This window comes from Kogia breviceps, chromosome 12, assembly GCF_026419965.1.
Source record: "Kogia breviceps isolate mKogBre1 chromosome 12, mKogBre1 haplotype 1, whole genome shotgun sequence".
Classification (NCBI taxonomy): domain Eukaryota; kingdom Metazoa; phylum Chordata; class Mammalia; order Artiodactyla; family Physeteridae; genus Kogia; species Kogia breviceps.
The window spans coordinates 92516558-92529183 of NC_081321.1; the positions used below are offsets into that span (position 1 = coordinate 92516558).

Below are 12626 nucleotides of genomic sequence, written 5' to 3' on the forward strand. Positions count from 1 at the left end.
TACTCGGAAAAGGCCAGTTTTATTCCAGTGTTGCTGGGAAAAGGAGCGCTCTACACATTAACTCTAAAAACGTGTTCATCTCCTTAGCCGATGAGGCATGGACCAGCTGCGGGCCACGCTGGGGTCACTCCACTGGCAGGAGTTGTGGGCGAGGGTAGGAGAGGCCACTGCTCACGCCTTCCCGCCCTTCCCCTGGGACACCCGGGTCTCTGGGGGGGCCCGGTGGAACCACTCGAACCAGGAGCCATCATAGATGGCCACATCGGGCTTGCCGCAGAGGTAGGCGGCCAGGGCGATGTGGCAGGCGGTGACACCCTTTCGGCACGTGGCGATGATGGGCTTCGCGAGGTCCACCTTCTTAGCCTCGAACATGGCACGGAGCTCCTCCGGGCTCTTCTCGAAGCCATCCTCCATCAGGAAGTCCATGAAGGGCATGTTGACTGAGCCTTGGATGTGGCCCGAGTCCAGTCCTGGGCAGGGGTAGAGGACAAAGGGAAGGACGGGGTTAGGAGCGACACACTGGGTGGGGGCAAGTGGGGCCTGGAGGTCACAGTCAACCGTGGCTATAAGGAGAGGGAGCTTTGCAAATAAAAATAACATCTTTGCCCTTCTCAGAGCTCAATTTATTCCAGCCCCTACCTACATCCAGTACTCATGACACCACCACCCCACGCCAAAATCTGCCTTGAAGCAGGAATGCCCTACCTGCTTGAGAGGACAGGGAGGAGTCTTGGCTCTACCATCTACTAACCCTTACCTTGGGCAAATTGCTTCACTTCTCTGAACCTCAGTTTTCTCATCTGTAAAATGGGCTCAGTGGTACGTACCTATCTCATAGGGTTGTGGAGAACGGCAAATGGGACGATGACTGCAAATGCTATGGGCTATTGCTGAGAACACGGTGGTGAAGGGGAGACACAGCCCAGGATCTCAGGGAGGTTACAGTCTAGCAAGGAAGATAGAGGTTAAACACATAACCACATAATTCACTAAATATAATGTCACTCCATTTTACGGATGAGTACACTGAGGCTTGGCAAAGTGAAAAGGCTGGCCTGAGGCCACACAGAGAGGTAAAGGCAGACCCAGGATTACACCCGTGCTTTTCCTGTCAAGCACACAGTGTGGAAAGAGCCTGTGACTTGGTTTTTTTGTTTGTTTTTTTTTTTTTTTTTGCGGTATGCGGGCCTCTCACTGTTGTGGCCTCTCCCGCTGCGGAGCACAGGCTCCGGACGCGCAGGCCCAGCGGCCACGGCTCACGGGCCCAGCCGCTCCGCGGCACGTGGGATCCTCCTGGACCAGGGCACGAACCCGTGTCTCCTGCATCGGCAGGCGGACTCTCAACCACTGCGCCACCAGGGAAGCCCTGTGACTTGGTTTTAGACGTAAGTTCAAACCCCAGCTCTGCCACTTACTGGCAAGGTGACCTCAAGCAAGTCACATAACCTCTCTGAGCCTCAGTGTCCCCGTGGGTAAAGTGGGAATGAGTGTTTGCGTGTGTAAGGGCTGCTGTATAGGGTAAAGCACCGACTTACTACAGCTGGCCGAGCCACCCTCAGAGGCTGCTGCTTCTCTACCACTTCCCCACCTACGATGGGGGACGGGTGAGAATGGGGGCGGTGTGGTCCCTTCAGGACCATTCCAGAACCTTCTCTGCACCCAGTAAGGCCCCCTGCCAAATCTGGCTTCAGAACAGCCAGCATGTGGGGCAAATGGGGCTGGGCCATGGCCAGAGCTGGTGCCACGTGCAGACCCAAGGCCTAGGTCACTCCTTGTCCTCAAGCACCCTACAGCCTGGCAGACTGGGGCACTGGGAGTGGGGCCCGAGGAAGGTTGGGGTGTCTCTCTGGGCTCCCCTTCCTCCAAAATTCCCCACTTAACCCAGACTGTGGGCCAGGGCAGGACCGGACTGGGCAGCAGTGGGAGGGAAAGGACCTGCGCGGGGGTAATCAGGGCGCCAGCGTGCAGCCAGGCATGCCCCGCACGTCTGAGCCCCGGTTCCCCACCTTTGAAATGGGGAGATAACCCCACCTTCCTCACAGGCTTGTTGGGAAGTCGACTTCTGCAGATAAAAACCCCTAATGAGGGTTTCCCTGGTGGCGCGGTGGTTGAGGGTCCGCCTGCCGATGCAGGGGACGCGGGTTCGTGCCCCGGTCCGGGAAGATCCCACGTGCCGCGGAGCGGCTGGCCCCGTGAGCCATGGCCGCTGAGCCTGCGCGTCCGGAGCCTGTGCTCCGCAACGGGAGAGGCCACAGCAGTGAGAGGCCCGCGTACCGCAAAAAAAAAAAAAAAAAAAAACACCAAAAAACAACACCCTAATGACCTTGGGAAGCCAGGAGGTGAGCAATCATGCCAGCAAAGTCCCCTTCTCCTCACCCCGAGGCCAAAGAGGATTCAAAATTTGCTGGCACGAATCAAGAGTTCCTTTGATTGATTGACTAGGTGTCCTGACTTATAAAATTTTTTTTAAGGATTTCCTTTTTTTTTTTTTTTAACTTTTTCCTTTTTTTTTGCTTGCACTGGGTCTTCATTGCTGTGCGTGGGCTTCTCTAGTTGGGGCAAGCGGGGCTACTCTTCGTTGCAGTGCGCGGGCTTCTCATTGCAATGGCTTCCCTTTGTTGCAGAGCACGGGCTCTAGGCGTGTGGGCTTCAGCAGTTGTGGCACGCAGGCTCAGTAGTTGTGGCTCGCAGGCTCAGTAGTTGTGGCGCACGGGCTTAGTTGCTCCGCAGCATGTGGGATCTTCCCGGACCAGGGCTCGAACCCTGTCCCCTGCATTGCCAGGCAGATTCTTAACCACTGCACCACCAGGGAAGTCCCCTGACTTATAAAATTATAGTGATTTCTTCCTGTTGTGATTTCACTTTTTGCCTGGAAACTTTGATCTAAGATCAGATGTGTACCGACCCTACCGATGAAGGGCGATTGGTCTGCTGGCTTCAAAGGTGTTCTTTTCCAAGAAACCCAACTTTGAAATGTCTCAGGGAGTTCCCTGGTGGCCTAGTGATTAGGATTCCATGCTTTCACTGCTGGGGCCCAGGTCAATCCTTGGTCGGGGAACTGAAATCCCATCAAAAAATAAAAAGTTTCAGTACCCAGGCCGTGGGCTGGATTTCAGTGCGTTGAAGAGCACAAGTGTTTGTAGAGTCCTGAACGCTGGTTTGTTTCTTTCCTCCCACCCCTGATGAAACAGCTTTATTGTTTTCTTCTAATTCATAAAAGGCACCTCTCTGAGTAAAGAAGTTGCGGGCAGGGCGTTCTGCCGACTCCAGCCCCCACACTGGGCCAGCATCGGGAGGTGGGAGCCTTCCCTCTCTGCCAGGGAAGGCTCAGGGCCTGTCTGAGGAATTTAAATGAGCAGGAACTGGCCGCCTTCATGGGAGGGAGGGCTGAGATGAACTTGGTAGAGGACCACGGAGAACAGCCAACAGCCAGCGAGGGGAAAGGCGCTTGGCACCCGGGAGCAAGGGCTCCCACTCCTCCCCCAAGTCCAGCTTCAGCTGCAGGCTTGTGGCTCTCCCTGGCCCCAGCAGGTGTGCCAGCAAGCTCAGAACCCCTGGCACCAGACAATGGGCTAACTCAAGAACTTTCGTCTTCCTCAATCCTCACAGTGCTGGGGAGAGAGATGAGCCTCCTGGCACGAATGGGGGGCCCAGGCCCAGAGAGGTGAGGTAACTTGCCCCATGACACACAGCACAGGTGTGATGTGCAGTCAGGTGTGCCCAACCGCAGAGCCTGTGTGCTTTGAGTCCCCTGAGCCTTCCTGGAAAGAGTGGCTGGAGCAGAGGAATGGCTGAGATGACCTCTCCTGATGCCTGCCCAGAGGTCTGGGACTTGACTTTGATGTTCCAGCTTTGGCCACGGAGATGCTGGTCGAGTTGGTGAGTTAGCATCCATCAGGTCACTGACAGGTATGGGTTTTCAAGGCCAGGAAAACCCGTGTAGCTCATTCTTCCTTTCGTCCGAAAGACACTAAGGAGCCCAGTGCAGGCAGCCCCAGTGGGCAGCCCCCAACCCTGGCGGCTGGGAGGCTGCACTCCCCCTGACCCCCACCCCAGTCCCCGTCCCTGGGAGGGACACAGGCAGGTGCCATACAAGCCCATGATGCAATATGAAGCAACACCTCAAAGCTATGACCTTTCCCCGCCACCCCCAACCCCATCCCCGTGTTTGCTTACACAGCAGTGGCCTTGGGAAATAACACCACTTTGATCCTGCGACTGGGGTCAAGTCTTGGCCTCTGTGTCTGGATAGAGAAGTTTCTGCTCCCTTTCCCCACCTGCAAAGTCAGACCACTTGGAACCCCCGCCTGCCTCCCCTGTCGGGCTGCTGTAGGTACCCGGGGGAGAATGTATATAAAGTGTCCTGCAAATAACAGTACGCATTAGGGGGTCAATATCCTCCCTCTTCACCCTCATGGACCCCCCACCTGGGGTGGGCGGTGGGGAGGAAAAGAGAATGTTTATAAAGACACTGGATCAACTCCCGCCTCTGTTCTCTCCCTTTCCCCAAGGCTCCTACAAGGTAAGTGGTGTTCCTTTCATTAGGAGGAGGGTTCAGAGGTGAAGGGAACTGCCCAAGGCCACACCAGGATGTAAACTCAGGTCTGTCTGACTCTCACCTTTTGCCCCTTACAAACAGGACTGAAGGCACAGGGGGCACAAAACTGAGGCCAGAGGGGAAGTTACTCGCCTGAAAGGGGCAGAAGTGGCTGTCGGGTTTCTAAGGCCCTATTTCCAGCTCCTCTTGGGGGGTCTTTCCTTCCAGGGACACCCACACTCCCCTGGGTGTTACATCTGGACAGTTGAGCCCACGGGGTGCCTCTGTGATCCCACCACAAGCGGGGGAATGTGAACTCAGCAGAACCTCACGTGCCCTAATATTCCCCAAATGTCTTGTACGGGAGGCTTTCCAGGCGGCCCGGCCTTTGCACAGTTCCTCACCCTTCTCAAAATACCTTTCCCGCCACTGCTGCATTTAATAAATACACAGCCAGGTGGGTAGGGCTGGCATTACTCTTTTCATTTTATAAGGGAACCCAAAGAGGCCAAGCAATTAACTGACTGAGGTCCCAGCACAAAGGAGGAGCAGGGCTTAAACTGGGGTCCATGCTCCCTGGTCTCCAGATGGGAACTGGAGGAGAGGGGAAGCGGGCCACGGAGAGGGGGAGAGACTTTAGAATGCGGGGCTTCCAGGAGGTCTTACCCGCAGCCGCAGGCTTTTCCCCTCTCTGAGCCTCAGTTTCCTCATCTCTAAAATGGGAGTAAGGAGATGGGATCTGGCATCTCTAAACTCTCCCTTTACTTATTCTGTCTGCTTCAGAGCAACCTGGGGAGCAGCTAGAGAAACAATTCCACCTCTCCTCCCTCCAGCGGCAGCTTAAGTCCCAAGGAGAGAAGGTGCCTTGAACCAAGGCCAGGAGGAGGCTGCAGGAGCTCCGTGCCAGGAGTCTCTGGGAGGTGCTAAACAAACTTGAACCTTCAACTCCAGAACTTCAGAGAGCAAGCTGGGCAGCAAGAACACGGGGCTCGGAGAAAGCCACGATGGGGAGGGCCGAGCCCTGCGCTTTCCACTAACTACCCAAGTGGCCTTGACCTACCCCTTCCTCTGTGCACCGCAGCCGCTCTTCTGACTGATGAGGTGACCTTTCAGGCCCTCCAGCTCTAAGAGTGTTGGAAGCAGCCTTCACAGCGCTCTCTCCTCAGAGGCGCAGAAAGGAAGGGATTTTTCAACAAGTTAGTCCAAACTTTGCACAGCAGTTGGATTCCACAGAGGCGCCCTGACTGAGGACAGAGCCACAGCCCCCTCCAGCCATCCCGAGGGCTCAGCCAGCCTGGGCCCCTAGAGGCCCTGAGAGCAGTGAGGTCCTGGCCACCAGAAGTGTCCAGGCAGGGGCTGGAAGGAGCCCGGACAGGATGATGGCAAGACCTCTGTGGTCCTCTCTGTTAGGAGTTTCTAGCTAGAACGCAGCATTTCCTCTCTTGGGACTCCCCCCACCTCCAGCAGTGTAGGACCCTCCCCCCAACACACACACACCCTTTGTCCAAAGGAGAGAACTCTTGAGCCATCTCCCTAAAGATGCCTAGCGGAGGGGCTCCCTGCTGGCCCTGGGAGGTGGGGAGTGGGCAGCATGATGGTGCATCCTGGTTTAGAGCACTGGTTTGAAACTGGGCAGCACTGGGTTCAAATCCTAACTCTGCCACTTAACTGAGCACGTAACTTAAGGAAGGTCAGGGGGTCCAGGAGAGCTGGAGGGAGGGATGGGGCGCTGGGGAAGAGCATTGTTCATGTCTCTAAGCATTTCTGAAGAACTAGAGAGGTCCTGAGGAAGCTTCTGTTCAGCGACGCATGTGTGGCTCACGGACACTTTGGGGCATGTGGTGGAGCTAGTGCCTGGGCACGGATGTGGGTGGCTATGTCATCAGTCACCTCTGCTGATGCCGCTCAATACAGATGCTAGGTCGCGCCTTAGCGTGTGGCTATGGGAACACATGTGTACATCCTCATGCATCAGAGCTTGAAAAGCCTTTAGGCTGGGCTCTACCTTTTCGTTTTACAGATGGAAAGACTGAGGCCCGCATGGGGGTACTGAGGGCAAAACCTGGAGAGGGTCTCAGACATCTACTCCCCATCTCTCCATTGGGCATTGCTCCCCAGGGACCATCTCCACCACGGGGACACCTACCTACTGCATCTGGCTCCGGCTGCGTGCCCAGGTACCGCCCTTGGGCCCGTGAATCCACCAGCTGGAACCTCTTTGATTCGAGGTTCTCCAGCACCTGCTCGTAGGTCTTGAGCAGGGAGCGGTCCAGTGTGGCTTTGAAGACAGCTGGCTCTGGGCGTGAGGGCTCAGATGTCACCGGGTGGCCCTCCTTCAGCCAGTTCCGGAAGCCACCGTTGAGCACGGATACGGTGCGATGGCCAAACACACGGAACATCCACCAGACCCGCGGCGCATAGAAGCTGCCCAAGTTGTCACCATCGTACACCACCACATGCGTGTCGTTGCTGATGCCCAGGCCGCCCACGTAGTCGGCGAAGCCCGCCTTGCTGGGCAGCATCATCTCGTAGGGCGACGCTCTGTCCCGGCACTCCTCTATGTCAAAGAAGGAGGCGCCGGGCACATGGCGCTCTAGGTATTCCTTGCGGGCCTCGCGGGTGCCCGGCGAGTACCAGGAGGCGTCCAGCACTCGAAGGCCAGGGCCCAGCTTGCCAGCCCGGACGGACTCCGCCAGCCACTTGGTGGAGACCAGCGCCCGGTACAGCACCTGCTGAACCATGGTTTCAGCTCTCCGTATCACCTGGCGCGGGTGGGAACCAGGAAAGAGACTGGCATGAGGACTGTGGGTGCAGTGGGGTGGGGCCTGGGAGGAGGAGCTTTTTGCCCACTGCACTCCCCCACGGGTGTCGTGTTTACAGCAATCAGGCAGTGGGGTTAGGTTTGCAGATTCTCTAAGGAAAGCCTGCTTCCGCCGCTCCCTGCGCCCCCCTCCCGCGCAGAAGGGGGTGGGGCAAGCGGGCTCCCGATGGGGGAGCTGGCCGGGAGGGTAGGGTGTCTGGCCCCAGAAGCTACAATACTCGCCCTCAGGATCCTGCCAGAAAGTGCGGCGAAAAGATGTCCAAGATGGGGGAAGAAGGCATCTCGGGCTTAGAGCCCCCTTTCCTGAGAGGGTAGGGGAGTGGGCGCATGGGGAAGGGTTCGCACACGCCCTCACCCCCGCCTCTCGTCTAGCAAACCTTCCTGCAGCCTCTCAGCAACCTGGGCTCGCCCGCCTCCGGAATGCCTGAGTCCGGCCCGGTCCAGTGCCCTCTGCCCCAGTTAGGTCCAGGGTTCCCAGGGCACCCCGCCCCGCTCTCGCCACCGGGACCCTCCCCTGGGTGGCAGGTGGTCCGGTCGGCGGCCCAATCCCGAGTGGCCCGGGCGCCTGCCTCCGCCCCACGCCGCCGCACTCACTGGCCCTCGCCGCCGCCCCAGCGCTCGCCCCTGCAGGCTGGAGAAGTTGGCAGGTTCAAACACTGAGCCCGCAACTCCCCGGCCGGCCCACACCATCGCGCCGCCGCCCGGGGGTGGATCGCGCGCCGCCCGCCCTGCCCTACGCCCCCGACGCCGCGCCGCGCCCGCCCCCGGCCACCCCCGGGGCTCGTGGAGTCTCTCGGACCCCCGAGGACGCGCCGGGGGCGCCGGGCGGCGCGGTGGCGGCGCGGCGCGGGGCGGGGCGGCGCGGGCACCCCTCCCCCACGGCCTGGCCAGTGGAAGGCGCCGGCAGCTAAGGTTCCGAGTGGCCTCGGCAGTGGGCTGTGCCTGAGTCTCCTCCCTTTGGCCGGCCGCAGGTTGGTGGCGGGAGCAGGGGACAGCTGAGAGCGCGGGGAGGGGGCGCTCTGCGCGGGTTCATGGCCGAACCCGGAAGCCGGGAGCCTGAGACTGGGGTAACTGCTGCGGCGCTCCGCTTGCCTTTCTTTAGGGGGAGGTCGATCGCCGAGGTGCGCGGCGCCGGGCTCCCCCGCGGGGCCTGAGCGGAGCAGGGGGCCGCAGTGTCGGAGGGAAGACACACCTCTGGCTTCACCTTAAGGACGGCTGTCCTCGGCAGCTGGGGGCGGCCCGCAGGGTGGAGTCGGGGTGAGTGGCAGGGGACGGGGACCTGGGCGGAGGGGCGGGATCACCTGGTGCCAGCGGAGAGGGGAGGACGGAGAAGCCAGGGAGGCCAGCTGACCCAGAGGCTCCAGGAGGACAAACTGGCAAAGAACTTGCTAGAGTGAAACGAAACTAACATTTGTCAAGGCCTGCTTGGCGAGGCACTTTACTGGGTACTCCACGGGTGTCACTTCCCACAACCACCCTGCGGAGTAGGCCAGAAACTTATTTAAAGACCAGAGAGAGAGGCCCAGCGAGTTGCCTAGCGGCCTGCGGTGGCAGTGAGGCCAGGCTGTTTGTTAAACCCAGATCGAAAACCCACCTGGCAGGGGCTGCTTTTGTTTACCTTGCTCATCCCTGAAGACACAAACTTTTAAAAAACTGCCTTTGTCCTTAATTTAACCTATTTCATTGTAAATGTATATCGTTTAATTTTTAACAGTGGCTGTGTTTAACAACGCAGTTGGCCTAATTCCTGAAAATCTAACAACTGGCTCTTGCGAGCTGGCGGGACACCACTGCCCCTACTCAGCTTTTACACATGCTGTTCTACATGCCTGGAATGCTCTTCTCATCCCCCTTTTAAAAATTCTTTTTATTCTGAAACAATTATATTCTCACCGAAAGTTGCAAAAGCTCATACTTTGATAAGCATTTACCCAGGGAATCCTCTGAGCTTTGTGCTTTGCAGTCAAGGGAGAGAGGGTGCCAGGAAAGACGAGACTGGGGAAGGCCTTGCAGAATGCCCAGTCTGACTGGAGCCCTCTTATTCCAGGGCCCACCCTAGATGGCAGCCTGGGACTCACCCTTCCCCTAGCACAGTTGTGTCCACTCTGGAGGTGGGCCTGGGGTCCTCGACTCCCGGAGCAGTCCCACCTGCAGCCATCCAGGCCTGCCAAGCGCATGGGGACCTGGTCCATACCCTTCAGTGACACACACAGCCTGCTCTTCCGGAACCTCATAGGGGGCAGTGTGTGTGTGTGTGTGTGTGTGTGTGTGTGTGTGTGTGTGTGATCCTCAGACCTCTGAAATCTCACGCAATCCTGAAATTCTAAGATTCTAGACTTGCTGCTGATGGTTCAAAGGCCACCTATGAAGTAACTTTGAAGAAATAATGGGATTTGTATGAAGCTGTTTTTAATGATGATTAAAACCAGCCATATGCAGGGCATTATGGTGGCGCCTCAACGTTCATTATTTAACCTTCACTGTAAGAGGTGAAGGTTGGAAGCTCCACTATAAGAAATGGAAATGGCGCAGGGACCCTCACATGCCAGCTTTCACACTCCTAGTTAAGCAGGGGAGTGAGATTTGCACTGATTTGGAGGGGCTCTGGCTCCAAAATCAGGGTTCTTTCCACTCTAAATGAATCCTTGGGGAAGACACCAAGGAGCCTCAAGAATGGGGAGGGGGCAGGGGCCACTGTGGTTCACAATGGGATCTTCAAGGAGGGGCCCGCTGTATCCCCCCAAATTATCTAGCTGCGGCAGGATCCACAGGCACTGCACTGGGACTGCCCCTTAGCCAAAGCCTCTTTGGCAGCCTCACCCTGAAGGTCAAACTGTGGTTCCCAGTTTGAGCGCATCAAATCAGTTTGGACTTCCCCCTCCTCCCACCTTCCCCAGCCTTCCCACCCCAGGCCGAGCTAGTGGCCCCCCTGTGCTCCCACTGAACTCCAGAAATTCTGCAATTACGTTGTCTCTTGAGCAGGCCGGTGGCTGCCTTAACTCCCAGGGCCGGACAACGTCAAGAGTTTCTCAGTGTCCAGCATAGGGCCTGGCCACATGGAAAACATGGTTCCTAAAAGCCAGGCTGCAGCGAGACTGCAGGAGGGCGCTGGGCACCAGGTAATCCGCCGTGGACTCCTTAGGCCCTGGCCGTCAGTGACCCGGGGCTGGGGAAGAAGTCTAGCCTGAGAAGCTGCAACCTGGCTGCAAATGCTGAGGCTGCCCCTGACCGGCTCTGTGACCGAGGGCAAGGCATTTATATCTCTCGCCGCCAGTGGTCTTATTCAGAAACAGGCAACCCCCCCCATAGTCACTACTGAAGGCTGTGGCGCTCATAAGTATACGGCCCGCAGGGGCGCCCCACAAAATGCTCCGTTCTCTACCCACCCCCTTCCCCTTGACACCAGGGCTGCCTGGTACGGATGCAAGGTTGGGCCCTGCACAGGGGGTGCACAGCTGGGGGGGGGGTGAGTGGAGCTGACCTGCAGCTCACACTCCACTCACCCAGCCCCATGCCCTGGTGAGGCTCTGCCTCTTGCCTGGCTGAAGGGGCACCTTTCTCTACCCTGCCCAAAGGCACCTAATGGACAGGGCGGGCGGCTGGGGGGAGGTGCTTGCCTAGGCGCCCCGCACGTTTGGGGCATCTCTGCCCTGGAAGGCCCTGAGTTGACTTGTCATGGTGCGCTGGTGAACTGCTGTACTCTGAGCTACTGGCCCGCAAGGGAGAGGAGGTGGGGAGGGAGTGAGGCCCTAAGTCACTATTGCCAGAGAGGAAACTCCAGGGGCAAAATCTGACCTTGCTGGACTGCCTGGTGTGAAGCCTGGCACCACCACTACTTCTTAGCTGTTGACCTTGGTCAAGTTAGTGCACGTCTGTGAACTTCAGTGTCCCCTCTATGAAACAGTGAGGAGGAAAGCAACCTTTTTGAGGCTACTCGTGCAGCAAATAATTGAGAGCCTACCCTGTGTCCTGCAGTGGTGTAAGGGGTGAGAATTAAAGGGCACATAGGGAGGACTCGGTAAATTCCAGCTGCTATTCCTCTGAGGCTGCTTATATAAATGATTGATGAATGAGTGAATTCCACCAGGGACCTTGGCTGATTGCAAGCAAAGCTGAGCTACATCTTAGGGAGGGACTTTGCCCCTAATTGCCTTAAAGTGCCAGCGGGGCCTTCCCCTGCTTGGGCCCTCTCCCTATCCACCCCGCAGCAAGCACCGGTGAGGGCCCCCGCCTGGCCCCCTCCAAGAGGTCAAGGTCATTCGGACACTCGGTCACTGCTCTGTGTATATATCCAAGGCTTGTTAGGAAAACGGAGGGGAGGTCCCGGTGACCGACGTCTGCTTCTGGGTTCACCACCGCTGGTGTTCCGCGTTCCCTGACTCTGACCTCCCTGGGATCCACCACCCCTTCCGGCCCTGGCCCCAGCCCCGCCCAGTCCCAGCGGCACGGGCGTTTCCCTCCCCCGGCCCAGCCGGCCTCTTCCTTGATTCCTTCCTGACATCCTCCTTGTCGCCCAGGCCTGCAGCTCCAGTGTCGCCGCCGCCATGGCCTCGCAGCAGCTCTTCCGCGCGCTCGTGTCGGCGCAGTGGGTGGCCGAAGCGCTCCGGGCCCCGCGGGCCGGGCAGCCCCTGCAGCTGCTCGACGCCTCCTGGTACCTGCCCAAGCTGGGCCGCGACGCACACCGCGAGTTCGAGGAGCGCCACATCCCGGGCTCTGCCTTCTTTGACATCGACCAGTGCAGCGACCGCACGTCGCCCTACGACCACATGCTGCCCAGGGCTGCGCACTTCGCCGAGTACGCGGGCCGCCTGGGCGTGAGCGCCTCTACGCACGTCGTGGTCTACGACGCCAGCGACCAGGGCCTCTACGCGGCGCCGCGCGTCTGGTGGATGTTCCGCGCCTTCGGCCACCGCACCGTGTCGCTTCTCGACGGCGGCCTCCGCAACTGGTTGCGCCAGGGCCTGCCGCTGAGCGCGGGCAAGAGCCGCCCGGAGCCCGCAGAGTTCCACGCGGTGCTGGACCCCGCCTACGTCAAGACGTACGAGGACATCAAGGAGAACCTCGAATCCCGGCGCTTCCAGGTGGTGGACGCCCGCGCCGCTGGCCGCTTCCGGGGCACCGAGCCCGAGCCCCGAGAAGGTAACCGATGTGCGAGGGGCCCGGGAGGTCCCTGGGGTGCGGGGTTAGGCGCACCCTGAGCACTGCCCTCGCCTCGCCCTTGCCTTTAAAGCCCACCGCGTGGGGTGGGGGCCGAGGATTGGTTTCTAG

General features: G+C 58.7%; 2 protein-coding genes across 5 annotated transcripts in view; one reads left to right on the top strand and one right to left on the bottom strand.

The window, feature by feature from the left end:
• Nucleotides 1–8068, bottom strand: TST (thiosulfate sulfurtransferase). 2 transcript variants are annotated; one of them, XM_067010127.1, is made up of 3 exons: nt 7953–8068; nt 6684–7299; nt 1–470 (listed from the first exon to the last, which is right to left on the bottom strand). In XM_067010127.1, the coding sequence occupies exons 1-3, from the start codon at nt 8046–8048 to the stop codon at nt 172–174; spliced, it is 1011 nt and encodes a 336-aa protein (XP_066866228.1). In that variant the 5' UTR covers nt 8049–8068; the 3' UTR covers nt 1–171. The 2 variants fall into 2 exon arrangements, with proteins under 2 accessions (XP_066866228.1, XP_058938291.1); XM_059082308.2 differs by having other exon boundaries at nt 7736–8032.
• Nucleotides 8069–8231: 163 nt separating this feature from the next.
• Nucleotides 8232–12626, top strand: part of MPST (mercaptopyruvate sulfurtransferase) — a 7110-nt gene continuing 2715 nt past the window's right edge. The window contains exons 1-2 of one of the 3 annotated variants that reach the window (XM_059082307.2): nt 8232–8329; nt 11876–12497. In XM_059082307.2, coding sequence (XP_058938290.1) covers nt 11903–12497 — 595 coding nt within the window. In that variant the 5' untranslated portion in view covers nt 8232–8329; nt 11876–11902. Of the gene's footprint in view, nt 8616–11875; nt 12498–12626 lie in introns of all 3 variants that reach the window. The other 2 variants (XM_067010129.1, XM_059082306.2) reach the window with 2 other exon arrangements.

What these genes read in the sequence shown, in the direction of transcription:
- TST (XM_067010127.1), bottom strand. Translation starts at nt 8,048, where the DNA reads ATGGTGTGGGCCGGCCGGGGAGTTGCGGGCTCAGTGTTTGAACCTGCC. An exon ending in TGGGGCGGCGGCGAGGGCCA is followed by an intron (nt 7,300 to 7,952) that starts GTGAGTGCGGCG and finishes CACCCGCGCCAG; the next exon opens with GTGATACGGAGAGCTGAAAC. An exon ending in GCCGGAGCCAGATGCAGTAG is followed by an intron (nt 471 to 6,683) that starts GTAGGTGTCCCC and finishes ACCCCTGCCCAG; the next exon opens with GACTGGACTCGGGCCACATC.